This window comes from Typopeltis vanoorti, chromosome 9 (genome assembly GCF_054136105.1).
Source record: "Typopeltis vanoorti isolate ZY-2024b chromosome 9, IOZ_Tvanoo_1.0, whole genome shotgun sequence".
Taxonomy (NCBI): Eukaryota; Metazoa; Arthropoda; class Arachnida; order Uropygi; family Thelyphonidae; genus Typopeltis; species Typopeltis vanoorti.
The window spans coordinates 13707354-13722502 of record NC_143557.1 but is presented as its reverse complement, the minus strand read 5'-3'; the positions used below and the strand labels follow the sequence as shown (position 1 = coordinate 13722502).

General features: G+C 37.6%; 1 protein-coding gene across 6 annotated transcripts in view; it reads left to right on the top strand.

The window, feature by feature from the left end:
* LOC150102890 (cilia- and flagella-associated protein 52) overlaps positions 1-15149 on the top strand; it is a 640784-nt gene that overhangs the window by 123649 nt on the left and 501986 nt on the right. For all 6 annotated transcript variants that reach the window (XM_090397376.1, XM_090397375.1, XM_090397374.1 and 3 more), the window contains exon 4: positions 14160-14296. In XM_090397376.1, the coding sequence (XP_090253502.1) occupies positions 14160-14296 (137 nt within the window). The remainder of the gene's footprint in view (positions 1-14159; positions 14297-15149) is intronic.

The window sequence follows — 15149 nt, the reverse complement described above, 5'->3', positions numbered from 1 at the left end:
GACTTTTTCAGTCAAAGGTGAGTTAGCCGATCTCATACAGAGGTAACAGGGTTTTTTCTCCTGGAAACTCAGGTTTTTCATCCCGCATACAGACAAATTGGCCCTTCAGAACACATGCAATTTACAGACAAAAAAATACTAGTTGTGGTAGTAGTAGTGGGCAGTAGATGGCGTTGATGTAGTACAGTGTATGATTGTAGTGGTGAAGATGGAGAGGCGATGAGTCTATGGACTCCTTGGAGGTGTCACGAATAATAATAATAATAATAAAGCAGCCAATGGTAGTGATATCGGTAGACCTTACTCAAGCATTTGATAATGTCTGACATCCCTTTCTGTTCCACATCCTCCTGCAAAATTGGTGTGGGTGAAAAGCTGCTATCTGTTATTACGGGAATCAATGCCAATTTAACTACCTACCTTCTAGTTAATGGGTTCCTATCAGACTCAGTCAAAATTTGAAAAGGAGTCAATCAAGGTTGCCCTCTTATTCCATTGCTCTTTCCATTGGTTCATGAACCTTTCTTACAAGAGGTCGACAATACATGTGCTGTGTGAGGAATAATAGTTCTTTCAACTATAAAGGAAAATAAGGCATTAGCATATGTCAATGATGTAGTGGGCACTTTGAAGGATAATGATTCCATATACATCTTTTTTTTTTAGTATTTTGGAAAAATTCATGAAGATCAGTGGATTAACTACTAATGCAGATAAGACAAAATTAAAAGTTTTTGAAATGTGGGATTTTGGAGGTATTCCTTTTGGACTAACCCTAAGAGAGAACTCCTCATTATACTAAGAATTCCCTTCTCCACTTACCCAATATTACCAGTTCAAGAAGTTATATACAAGAACATTGAAACCTTAGAAGATTGAAAAATTGGGAAATTGGGCCACTTTCCTTTTCTTCTAAAGCTATAGTACTCAAAACCATAATTTTCCCTGCTTAGTTGTATGTAATAAATATTACAGATATTACAAACGCTGAAGAAAAGCAATTATATAGTAAGCCTGGGCAATTTTTTTGGTCCAGCTCATACAAGAAGATAAAAAGAAATTTCTTCAATTATCAAAGAAGAATGGAATATTTGGGCTTTCAGTCTTAAAATTCTACTATTTAAGCAATACAGCTTCAAAAATCCATAAAATGTTGGACCAATCACACATGTGCAGACCTTCTCTGGTACTACCTGGGTTTTCATCTTTCCCTGTTTGGGATAAATGATTATAGAGATCCAAAAGCTGAGATTGTTCCTGAATAGAACATTCTGGCATTGGATTTTTTTCATTAAAAAAAGTAAAATTTGGTATTAATAAAATCCTTAATCTCTTTCTTCACATACTTTTGTAGTTCGGTACTGACAACAAACTTTGTTTCATAACTTATTGAAGTTCCAAGGATACCCTGACAGGAGAGATCTTGCTTGAAGAATTGCATATGGTTGGCTTCCAATCAATACCATCTAATGGAAGTACTTTAACATCGGAGATCCAATCTGTGACATCTGTTACCAATTGGAAACAGTAGAACAAGCATTCTACAGCTGCCCTCTTTCTCTGCATATTTGGAACAGATTATGTAATATGTTGAGCATTCCATTACTTACAACAGAACAGGTTCTTTTTTTTTGCAGTACCCACCTCCTGTCAGCAGTGGGTAGAGAATTTTGATTTTTACAATTAATGAATTAAAATACCATTTATGGACGGTTAGAAAGAAACATGGATTTGACTAGCAATATGACATCCGAATGCTTTTAGAATATTGTACTGTGGAAATTTTATCGTTCAGTCAGATGATTTTTGTATTTAGAAATGAATTAATGAAAATTAAAGAAAAGAAATTAATGAAATAAATATTCCTGTTCATTTATTTAAAAAAAAAAAAAAGATGAGTTATTTTAGCCTCTTTTGCTATATGCTCTCTGAACTTTAACTTACAATCCACCAACACCCACAAACACCTAGAATCATTATTTTCTATAGCCCAGTTTCATGACTGCAGTACACAGCTGATAATCTTTCCCAAAATGCATAATCTTATATTTTGCCATATTACATCAATAGCCATCCTCCTCTGCCAATAAAATCCTGCAAGATCTGTACATCATCAATATCAACTATTGTTCAAGCTGGTTTTGCATCATCAGAAAACAATTGAATAAGCTTCTGATTTTTGTTATGTTAAATTCTTGAGACGTCCAAACCAAAGAGCTCATAATTTTAAGATAAAAACTGTTAGATTTACAACTCTCTACATGTTTCTTATTCATCATCATCATCATCATCATCAAATTCCTGCCATGTACCCTCAAGGGGTGTACAGGATATGACAGTACTACATGAAAAAATTACATCATTACTAACTTCCTATCTACAATTTTCCTCCAAATCAGTCTGTTACTTGTCAAGACTCCAACATTATCAGATCTTATATTTCTATCATCTAAGGCACTTTGTACCGTATCAATCCACCTATATCTTGGTCTTCCTCTGGGTCGTTTTCCTGCCAACCTGGCAGAGAACACTTGTTTTGCTAATCTTTCCTCTCCCATTCTATTTAAGTGACCATACCATCTGAGATTAGCTCTGCTAACGCATTCCTGGATGCTGACAATGTCAAGTTCTTTCCTAATATCCTCGTTTTTAATATGATATTGCCATTGATGCCATCTATTCACGCCTCTGATCTTTCTCAGGACTCTCATATCGGCGGTCTCTAGTCTTTGGTCAAGTGTTGTACTTCTGACCCAGCTCTCAGATCCATAAGTTAAAACTGGTTTGAACACTGTCTTGTATACAGCTAATTTAGTGTTCCGACTAATTTCTATCTTATTCCATATGAATTTATTCAATTGACTTCCCACGATACCAGCTTTGCTGATTCTGTTGTCTATTTCTATATTTAGTTTACCATCTTCAGTAAAAATTGTGCCTAAGTAGCTGAAATGTTTTACTTGTTCCACAGGTTCTCCATTCACAACACAGTTGACATTTTCAATGATTCTGCCTATTTTCATTGTCTTTGTCTTTTTATTGCTGACCTTCATACCATATCTATTACAACAGCTATTCAATTTAGTCAGAGAATCTTGCAGACTTGTAGCGGATTTATTTAGAAGTATAACATCATCCGCATAAAGCAAAGAGCTGACATTAACATCTCCAATTTTGATATCAGGTTTAATACCACATTCCTTCATAATGTGATCCATATAGATAATGAATAACAGAGGGGATAATGTACATCCTTGTCTCACACCAGATTTAACATTAAACCATCTTCCTGTACTTCCTTCAATTCTAACTGCTGACTCACAACTCAAATAAAGACTAAGTATTGCTTGATATAATGCCCCATTGACACCATATAACTGCAGCGTATTGAATAGCTTCTCTCTTGGCACCTTGTCATATGCCTTTTCCAAATCGACAAAACTTAAATACAGATCTTTGTTATATTCCCATGCTTTCTCGACTATTTGTCGTAAAGTGAAGATCTGATCCTGACAGCCTCTATTTGGCCTGAATCCAGCTTGTTCTTCACCAAGCTTTTCTTCCACAATTCTTCTCAACCGTTTCTCAAGTAGACTTGCATAGCTCTTGCCAGGAACACTCAGTAGGGAAATACTTTTATAATTCTCACATGCAGTTTTATTTCCCTTTTTATATATGGGTACTATGAGAGCTCTACTCCAATCATCGGGAATACGTCCCTCTGTCCAGGCTTTCTGAACTATGCAGTGCAGCCACTGTAAGACTCTTATACCACCATACTTCAGCATTTCTGGTCGAATATCATCTACTCCTGCTGCCTTTCCACATTTCAAGCCTTTGATGGCTTTTTCTACTTCAAGTATGGATATGTATTCCTGACTGCATGCCTGGTCAGTGTTTTTTATCACTGTGCTGTCATCACTGCTTGTTTCATTTAGCAGCTTTTCAAAGTAATTACTCCATACTTCAAGGATATCTTTTTCTCCTGTTTTCATTTCACCTTTATCATCTCTAATTCCTTTTACAGCACTCTTTCCTCCATTCCTAAGCTTCTTCAACAACCTCCCGAATATTTTGCAAACCTTCTTGATATTTATTTTCTATATTCTTGCCAAAGTCCTCCCATGACTTTTGTTTAGCTAGTTTTACACACTGTTTAGCTTTCTTACATTTGTCTCTGTATTCTGTAAGAGTAAAAGCTGACTTATTTGCCAGGAACTTTTGATATGCTTTCTTCTTTTCCTTCACTGCCTCTTTAACTTCCTGTGTCCACCAGGGAGTTCTGATTTTTTTATCCTTGCACACAACCTGACCACATGTCTCTCTGGCAGAATCAATCAATGTTTCCTTCAGAGTTTGCCACTGAATCTCCAAGGTTTGATTCCTGTTCTCAAACTCTTTCATTTACTTTTCAATAATATTTCTATATTTTAGTCTACAGTTCACATCTGAGAGCTGCTCAACTTTTATTCGCTTTAAAACTTTCTTACATGTTATTCTTTTCAATATGAAATTCAATTTTATCCTGCTCAAGACTAAATAGTGATCACTTCCAATTTCAAATCCTCTGTACACTCTGGTGTCCTGCACCAGGGAGAAAACATCACTATCAACAATAACATAGTCAATGAGACTTTTCTTATTCCTAGCCTCTTCTCTCCATGTGAATTTGTGCACATTTTTATGTTGGAACATGGTGTTAGTAATAACCAGTCCATGTCCTGAGCAGAAATCCAACAGATATTTGCCATTATTATTAGCTTTGCTCTTTTCTCCAAATTTTCCCAAAATATTTTTGTATGTCTCACAATCATTTCCTACTCTACTATTTAGATCCCCAACAAGGACCAACTTTTCCTTTTTCATTGTATCAGTTGCTTTTTCTAAAGCCTCAAAAAATTCCTCCACTTCTACCTTAGTAGAACCTTCTGTGGGACCATAGGCACAAATAAGTCTCATTTTCCAGTTCCCCATTCTCATATTTGCCCACATTACTCTACTTGAGACTGATTGCCATTCAAGAAGATTAGCCTCGTATTTTGTGTTGAATACTATGGCTACTCCTTCTTTTCCTTGATTGTCATTGCCTGAATATAACATTTTGTATTTATTGCTCAGAAAGATCTCACCAGTTTTGGTCTTTTTTGTTTCAGTCACCCCTATTATGTCGATCTGGTACTTATCTAATTCCTCAGCTAGCTCCATTTCTTTGCCATTCTGGCTTCTTACGTTGATAGTACCGATCTTTAACTCTGGTGATGTTGAGTTGGGGTTTGTTTTCAGATTTGTTCCAGTAGCTGACTTTTCGTTGTTCGCCCTGGTTCCCTGGCGAAAACAACGGGGGCCTTGTTTAACCGGGCGACGTCCCAGACGGCATGAAATTTTGTCATGTTGTAGCATCATTTTTTATTTTGGTTTAACCAATAAGAATACAATTTGGTCGGCTAAATCCCAAATTGCCAGCCCATCCTCGTTCGTTCAGTATCAAAGTAGATACCCAACAGGGTGCACCACGAGAAGGTGAGGATTGGACATTAGGTCAGAAGCCCTGGTCGGTTCTCCGCATTCCTTTAAAGGCTATGTGGAGGTCTCCTCTCAGTTATACAGCTTTGACCCTTAAGCACCCCTATTCTTTTATCTTTATCCTAGTGTAAGCAAACAAGGTATTTTAATAAGAGTATTTCGGATTGACTATCTGATCGATATCAGAGATGTCTATCAGATAGTCAATCCTGAATCCATTTCGCTAACCTGCTATCTAAACCCATGTGCTGCATTTTCAATATCAGTTTATCATGTGGTACCATATTGAATGCCTTTATAAAATCCCAAAAAATGGGAATATGCCTTTTTCTCATCAACCACTATTGTCACTTTATTATAAAAGGCAATCATATTACTAAAATACGAGCACCCCCCTTATCAAATCTATACTGACTCTCACAGATAACATTACCCTAATCTGTGCAATGCTGCAAACGATCACTCAGTATTTTCTGCAAAATCATAACTACTGATGAAATACAAACTGATTTATAGTTTGATACTTCCAGTCTGCTCCACTCTTATGCGATGGCACTATCTTACCCTCCTTCCACTTCTTGGGTACTTTTCTCTTGGTCAGACTTTCATTGAAAAGCCAAGTCAATCAGGCTCTCAGTTCTTTAGCACATTCCCTCAAAACCCATGGTGAAATCCCATCCAGTCACATTGCTATATTCTAATAATTTATTATTTACATTCCTTTATTGATGTTGAAGGCATTCAGTATTTGAAACACACACTCTTCTTGCAGTTTTAAACCTCGAACCTGCCCCATCCCTCTAGTATTAAAAACTATTTTTCTAGAATGAAATACTCCAATGAAGTGTTCATTAAACAACTCCACTTTGTTCTTTGCATCAGTCACTCTATTCCCATTTTTCTACAGACAAATCTGCCTTGAGGACACATGCAATTTACAGACAAAAAATACTAGTAGTGGTGGTGGGCAGTAGATGGCGGTGGTGTAGTGATGGTGACGGATGGAAGTGGTAGAGACAAAGTATTGTAGTGTAGGTGCCTTCCCTTGATGAGTCTTTGGGCTCTTTGGAGTTGTCACGATATAATAAATAATAAATATATGTCATTCTTTCACAATCACTTCTCCTCCTACTGGCCACATAACGAAAAAATTCCTTAGGATTTTCTTTGGATCTCAAGTCCAATCTCTTCTCATATTCCAGTTTTGACTTCCTTACTATACTAGTCACTCTGCTGATCTGATCATAAATTCTTCATGCATGTGTTCTCCACTTCTCTCCATAACCTCTTTTTTACCTATAGTTACTGTTTGATATTGTTTGATATACACTCTACACCAAATTGTGTTCTCTTCTTCACTCACAGTATACAGCTTGCTATTGCTGTTAATAAATATTCCTTCAGAAGTTCCCAAGCACTGATGATATCTCAGCCTTCCAATTCCTCCATTCATGAAACTGCCTCAAGCTTGATACCCAAGATTATTGTAATCAACTGCCTTATAATTCCATGTGCATTCCTTTCTCTTTGATACCCCTGCATGTGTATTCATCTTCAAAGTCAAAACCACATGTTCTCTCTCTCTCTAACTGGAGACAGAGATGCCATCTCAGTTATAATGAGATCTTCTGATGCTATGGCCAAATCTAAAGCTCTTGAACCTCATGTTCCTTCTACTACATGTTGTCTAAGACAGTGCTTCCCAAACTGTGGGCCGTAGGTTTTGTTGAGGGGGGCCATGAAATAATGAAAACAAATTTAAAATGTTTTAAGACTAAGTATATTTTTTTTTATTTTAAAAGAAACGTATTTAACTTTTATTATTTCTTTTTTGTTATTTTTTATATTTTAATTGAAAAATTCACACATTGGTGTTGGTTCACAAACTTTGCTTCCTTCGTATTTCTGCGCTTAATGAATATTAGTAAATATTGCTTATTCATATGTTTCATTTCAAAGCAGTGGTTAATTGTATTTACTTCGAATGCTCTCCAGGGAAGCTCCAAATCTTCCTGTCCCTTTCATCAGGTGTTCGTAATCAGGGACTGTTGATATTGACTTTATATACATATCAAAACTCGTTTGATATTATCACTGTCATCCGAGCTAGTTTTCTGTTACCAATAAAAGTTTCGCATATATTTCACACATGAAAAAAAGCTTAACATGTTCATTGCCAAACACGCGATATCGTGCGATGCGAGGCCCACCAAACGACCGATCACGCGTTATCGCGTGGACATCGCTAACTAAATAAAAAAATAAAAAAAAAATTTGGCCACCACACGAAATTCCAATTTTCAGCTTGGCAATGAAAGTGTTAAACAGGTTCATGTGGGGAGATAGTAACTTGCTTGCAGTGGTAAACAACATCCTCCCTAACAGTCACTATACTGCAGAGGCAATAAAAACAAGTACTTTTATTATGCCAGTGAATAAGGTATGAGGAGTCTGTGTAATATATTTCTCAAGAAATAATGCAATTAGAGACAACTGGGATAAAAACACACTAATTAATGAATCACGTTCCCCTCATACAGAAACTATGCTGTATAGACTGAAACAAAACCATATGTTGCATGGGCAAACACAGTATCTAACTAAAAAAACTGTTGTTATTAATTACATGTGTGTGAGTTCGATTTCCCAAGGCAGCAATAAAATTCAACGGAACATGTTAAAATTCGTAAAAGTGTTAAAACTAAGTAAAAAATATATATATAATGAATGTTATGGCAGTTTCACATATGGAATTCGGTTGAAGAGAGTTAGCATTTCAACTCAATTGTCAGCTATGCTTTTATCTTTCGGTTGCGCAATCTTTTGTTAATACCGCACCAATCATATGCACGTTTCAATAACCTGCCTTTGCTGTCTGTTTCGCGTTAGGCTTAATTACCGTAAAGGTAGAAAAGTCACAAAAGAGAAAAATGTTCCTGGTCCGAGGATTCCATTATTCAGGTAATATTCACTAATTTCATGTTATCAGTCTGTGGTGTGCCAGTATCGGTAAGTGGTGATATTATTTGATTTATTCTACGTTAAAAAATTTAATCCTGAGATGGATAAGTGGCTGATAAAAAATATAAAAAAAATTCCTGCAAACAATCAGAAGAAGCAGAAACAGACTCAAAAAAAGGACAGTATTTCATATTTTACCAGAACCCGCATCGTCTTCAGAACCAAACGGTAAGAGGCAAAAAATGTAATATTCGATTTTTGCAATATTCGCTGTGTATGTTTTGTATTGAATACAAATACAATAAATATTATTATAGTATATCTCTCTATTACGATTTTTTTTCGAGGGGGGCCGTGAAATATTTTAATTTTTGCAAAGGGGGCCCTCAAGAATTCCATAAATTCCATTACCTTAGTACTACATGCGGTTTTTTCTTCCCAGTTTATATTGCTGTGGTTAAAATCTCCCATTACAGTCATTCTTTTGCACTCACCAAGCTCAACTGCCTAAACATCTCCTCATTTGCTCCTCTGCTCTTCACTCTCTATGCTCCCTGGCTTATAAGCAATACCCACTAAATATCCTGTTCTGCCCACCTCCACCTCACACCATATGCTCTCAAAACCATTAGTACCATTTCCCTCCAAATCCTCCACTCAGAGGGTACATTGCTGTGTGCTATTAGTGTGTTATCAGAGCAAGACCCAAAATCTAACAAAGGCACAGCATTGTTAGGTCACATGGTAGCAGTTTGTAGGATGGCCTTTCACAACCAAGTAACATCACAAAACCAGCTATGTTTATGTATGTAACCTAAGATTCTGTCAATTGTTTCTTAAATAATTATGTGTGAGTAATGCAGGAAAACAGATGCTTCTGTTAACTAATGTTTAAGGAATTGACAGCGTATACTAGAAATATAAATTAAATAAACTTTAATATATACTTTCTGATATTTCGGCAAACGTCACGTTGCCATCTTCTTGGGAACTTAATACAAAGACACGTGCACACAAATACTACATAACAGCAAATGAGAACTGAAGCTAGGAAGCTAACGTTTTCCTAAAGTCCTGATGGTTCCCCCTGGTGGGCTATATTGGTGGTTCTTGGCCTTTGGGCTGAAGTTCTGATAAATGTTTCCCAAATTTGGGACAGTCTCATGCATCCAAATTTGTTGAGGTTTGGCATGTTCCTAAGGGCTGAGGCTGATTCCATGAATAGTCTTTCATACTTGAACTTGCTGCGGTGTATGACTGTGGCTTTCTTCCATCTTATTCTGTGGTGAGTATCCAGAGCGTGGTCTGCAAGCCTAGAGTGGCTGTACTGGTGAAATCGGATGTAATCCTTGTGTTCTGAGATTCTGATATTTGCTGTCCTGCCTGTTTGGCCAAAGTAAGACAGTTTACAGCTGCAAGGGACCTGGTATACACCAGGTAGGTCTAGGGGAAGTGGTTGGTCTTTAGTGGAGCGGATAAGGGATGCCAATTTTCTATGTGGTCTGTAACAAGTGGTTAAGTCATGTTTTCTTAAGATTTTGTTGATTTTTTCCGAAGTGCCTCGGATGTAGGGAATGGTGATGGATTTAGAGTAATCTTTTTTGTGAAGGGGAGGGGATGGTGGATAACTGGGTTAAGTATTTTCTGGATTTGTTTGGGGGGGGGGGGGTAGCCATTGGCTGAGAAAGTGTCACGGATGTGATTTAGTTCAGTGGTTAGGGCTTGTTTATTTGAACAGATTATTTTTGCCCTGTTGAATAGTGTCTTAATAACTCCATATTGTTGTGAGGCGGGGGTGATGGGATTGTTGCTGAATGTATCTGCCTGTATGGGTGGGTTTTCTATAAACTGAGAAAACCAAGGTTCCATCAGGTTGGCAGGTGACTAGTGTGTCTAGGAAGGGGAGGTTATTGTTTTCTTCTTTTTCCAGGGTGAACTTGATTCTAGGGTGTTGGTTGTTTAAGTGTGTTAGGAAGGAGAGGAGTGAATCTGGGCCATGTGGCCAAATAGCAAACACATCATCAACGTAGCAAAGCCATATGGTAGGTTTTTGTGGGGCTGAGTTTAAGGCTTTCTCTTCAAGTCTCCATAAAGAAGTTGGCCAAGGGTGGAGAAAGTGGTGAACCCATGGCTGTCCCCTCTATCTGTTTGTAGAATTTTTCCTGCCAAATGAAATAGCCTGAGCTCATTGTAAACTGAAATAGGGCTGAGATATCGGGAGGAAATTTAGCTTGGATTAGTTCTAGGGTTTCTTTGAGGGGTACATTCGTGAATAGGGAGGAGACATCAAAACTGACCATTATGACATTATGTTGCAGTGTAAGGTTTTCTATACTGGCTTTGAAGTGGGCTGAGTTTTTTATGTGTGATGGTATGTTGCCAGTATAGTGTGAGAGCGCTTTGGCTAAATGCTTGGCTAGTTTGTAAGTGGGGGAATCAATGCCATCCACTATGGGACGTAATGGCACATTTTCTTTATGTATTTTTGGGAGCCCATATATGCGAGGGGTGGGGGGGGGGTCTAGAGTTATAGGGTTTTAGTCTATTGGTAACCTCCACTGCCCAAGAAGTAACCTTCTTAAGGAGCTAAAGACCAACCACTTCCCCTAGACCTACCTGGTGTATACCAGGTCCCTTGCAGCTGTAAATTTTCTTACTTTGGCCAAACAGGCAGGACAGCAAATATCAGAATCTCAGAACACAAGGATTACATCCGATTTCACCAGTACAGCCACTCTGGGCTTGCAGACCATGCTCTGGATACTCGCCACAGAATAAGATGGAAGAAATCCACAGTCATACACTGCAGTAAGTTCAAGTATGAAAGACTATTCATGGAATCAGCTCAGCCCTTCGGAACATGCCAAACCTCAACAAATTTGGATGCATGAGACTGCCTCAAATTTGGGAAACATTTATCAGAACTTCAGCCCAAAGGCCAAGAACCACCAATATAGCCCACCAGGGGGCACCATCAGGACTTTAGGAAAACGTTAGCTTCCTAGCTTCAGTTCTCATTTGCTGTTATGTAGTATTTGTGTGCACGTGTCTTTGTATTAAGTTCCCAAGAAGATGGCAACGTGACGTTTGCCGAAATATCAGAAAGTATATATTAAATTTATTTAATTTATATTTCTAGTATACGCTGTCAATTCCTTAAATATTAGTTATCATCTATAACCAGCGTATAAACCTCTCCACAAGAATAAGATGCTTCTGTTGAAGTAAAATTGTAATGTCACAAATCATAAAACTCAAGTCTCCTTTTATACATTGTTTCGAAGCAGTCCCTATAACCACGGAGACAAGAATAATACAAGTTCTTCTAAAGCAAACTTTAGAAGAATATAAGTTCTACTACTGATGCTGCCAATGCAAGACACAAAGATGTTGTGAATATACCTTGAGGAAACAGGCTTATATTGAATTCATGTGTGTCCAGTTGGCCTTACTAATAATTATTAACCCTTACAATAATGAAGACTTGATTATCTAAAGATTTGTGGTTATTAATGTGCACACTACACTCCTGGCTCTTCATCATCAGAATTAGACTTCCCATCTTCCAGTTCCACTTCTACCAGCAATGTTTAGATCATAATTATGAAGACCTACTTCTACATGATCACCAATAGGCATATCAAAAGGAGGGAGGGGGGCATTCTTGAAACACTCTCTTCAGTTCTTTGATTGTAGCTTCATCTGCAAAGTGATTTTCAGAAAACTGAATATCTTGCCAAGTAGTTTTGTTTGTTGAAAATAAAATTTAGAATTCATGGAAGGTGTGAATGTTTCTTTACCAACCCCACAATTCACTTTTCTGAATTTGCATTATAGTTCTTAAAAATAAGTAAACTCAAAGATATATATGTAGGCTGTTCAAAAAGTTATGACTATATTTATACAGAAAACAGATTATCTTTAATCGTCATCATTTACATGGTCTTTTTCAAAGTAACTACCTTGAGATGCGATGCATTTGTCCCAACGTTGCGTCCACTTCTTAAACACATGTGAAAGTCCTTTTTTTGACAGTTCTTTCAAAACCGCCTTCGCAGCTTTTACACATGTTTTGTTGCTTTCAAAATGGCAGCCTCTTAGTGGTTTCTTGAGCTGAGGAAACAGCCAGAAATTGCACGGTGCGAGATCAGGACTGTATGGAGGGTGTGGTAGGATATCTATGTTGTTCTTCTGCAAAACGTCCACTACACAACCAGCAATATGTGGCCTTGCATTATCGTGGTGCAATAAGAAGCCATTCTTCAGCAATGGATGCTTCCTTTTGATGTGCTGTACCATTGTCCGTAAAACATCTGCATAGTATGAGCCGTTTACAGTATTCCCGGGTTCTACAGCATGTTGGTAAACAATGCCTTCTTAGTCAAAAAAACATTATGGTCATAACTTTACCAGCCGATTTTACAGTTTTTGCTTTCTTGGGGGTAGGCGAAGATGGATGCTTCCATTCACTGCTTTGTTGTTTCATTGTAGGGTCATAGTGATGCAACCAAACTTCATCTGCTGTAATGATGCGTTTTAAGAAGTTGTCGCCTTCTTGTTCCAGTCTTTCTTTCCATTCTGTGCACACATCCACTCGATGCTGCATTTGCTCCGGTGTCAAGAGTTTGGGAATCCATCGAGTGCAAACACGTTTCAGTCCCAAATGTTCAGTCATGATTGAGTGAACACTTCCCACAGAAATATTCAGGAAACATGCAGCTGGCATACTGTAATTCTGTGATCCTCCTTGATGATAATCGCTGCTGTGTTGATCATTATCTCTGTGATGGACATTGAAGGTCTTCCCTCACATTCAAGATCTTCTACATTTTGCCTTCCTTCCTTCCTTCCTTAAAAGTTTTATGCCAGCGAAAAATACTTGCCCTCGACATTGCTTCATTGTGGAAAGCTTCGCATATCATGTTAAAAGTGTCCGATGCTGACTTTTGCAAACTCACACAAAATTTAATCACATAACGCTGTTCCAAGGACGCTTCCATTTCGACGACTGGTCACGGCTCGTTAGGCGCACCGAAACAAGGTTGCGTTTAGTTACGTGACACTCTGGCACATCAGCCCGTATACGCCATCTATCAACCTCTTTTGTTAATACAGACAGCAACATTTCTTTATTCCACAGAAATTAATATTGTGATGAGTGGTTTCGCGACAGTAAAATTAGTCTTATTACTTATTGAACAGCCCTCGTATATAAACTCATCTACAACAAGCTGTTATAAACATCCATCCATCATGCATAATTTGAGCCCACAGCATTTGTGATAAACAAGAAATGACTTACAAACTGAGCTACCAAGGCAGGTGAGAACAGTAAGAACTACACTTTTATTCCACAACAAGCTGTTATAAACATCCATCCATCATGCAAAATTTGAGCCCACAGCATTTGTGATAAACAAGAAATGACTTACAAACTTGAGCTACCAAGACAGGTGAGAACAATAAGAACTACACTTTTATTCTCAAAGACAACTGTGATCTTCCTTAATTTGATATTACGTGTGTGTGTGTGTGTGTGTGTGTGTGTGTGTGTGTGTGTGTGTGTGTGTGTTGTGAGAGAGAGTTGAATATATTTCAATTGTTTATCAAACTCATAAATTATAAGAGGAGCATGTTTTCTGTAATTCCAATTTGAGCATGTTATGTCTTTTCAGGCAGATGTTATTATTTGGGATTATAAAATCAAAGGCAAGTATGGAAGTCATAACATCCACAAGGCAAAAGTAGAAGCAATAACATTTTCCACTAAAAGCAATTATGTTATTTCCCTAGGTGGACAGGATTGTAGAAGGTAATTCTGTTATATTTTGTTTACATCATCCTCTGCAAATAAATATGTAATGGATTTTTCTCTGTGTTCTCATAATGCAAACATAAATGTTTATTCTTTTCCAATGTGATTTATTATTATTCCAGACCTAAATAGTCATAAGACTCATTGCAGGAAGTTCAGCTTGACAACACAGTGTCCATAATAACACTCTATAATAAGTTTAGTTTAATCCTTTATCCAAGTGTGAGCAAACAAAGTTTGCACCTGAAAGTATCTTCAGGACTGGGGTAAGGTAGTGCAACTCGTGGCAAAGGTGGAGAAAGCGCTCATCACTCCTATCTCAATTATTTCCCATAATGCAAAGCACATCTCCTTGCAGATATGTATAATGTTATGCGTTAAGGGAAGGGCCACTACCCATACTGGTTTCGACCTTTATTGAGGTCTCGTCAGTGGGAGCCAGGTCCAGTTGTGGAGACACCAAGGCAGAAGCAATGAGAGGTCATCCCAACCTATAGGAGTTGCCAAAAGGTGTGCAACCTTATTATTAAATTACTTCGTATTCAGAGAAAGATGTTGAGAGTTTATTTTTCACTTGGTTAGAATTTAATAAGTTTAGTTTAATCCTTTATCCAAGTGTGAGCAAACAAAGTTTGCACGTGAAAGTTTCTTCAGGACAGGGGTAAGGTAGTACAACACCGGGATTTCTCCACCTTTGCAACGAGTTGCCCGGTGTTGTACTACCTTACCCCAGTGCTGAAGATACTTTCAGGTGCAAACTTTGTTTGTTCACACTTGGATAAAGGATTAAACTAAACTTATTATAGTCTAACCAAGTGAAAAATAAACTCAACATAATAACACTCCTTAA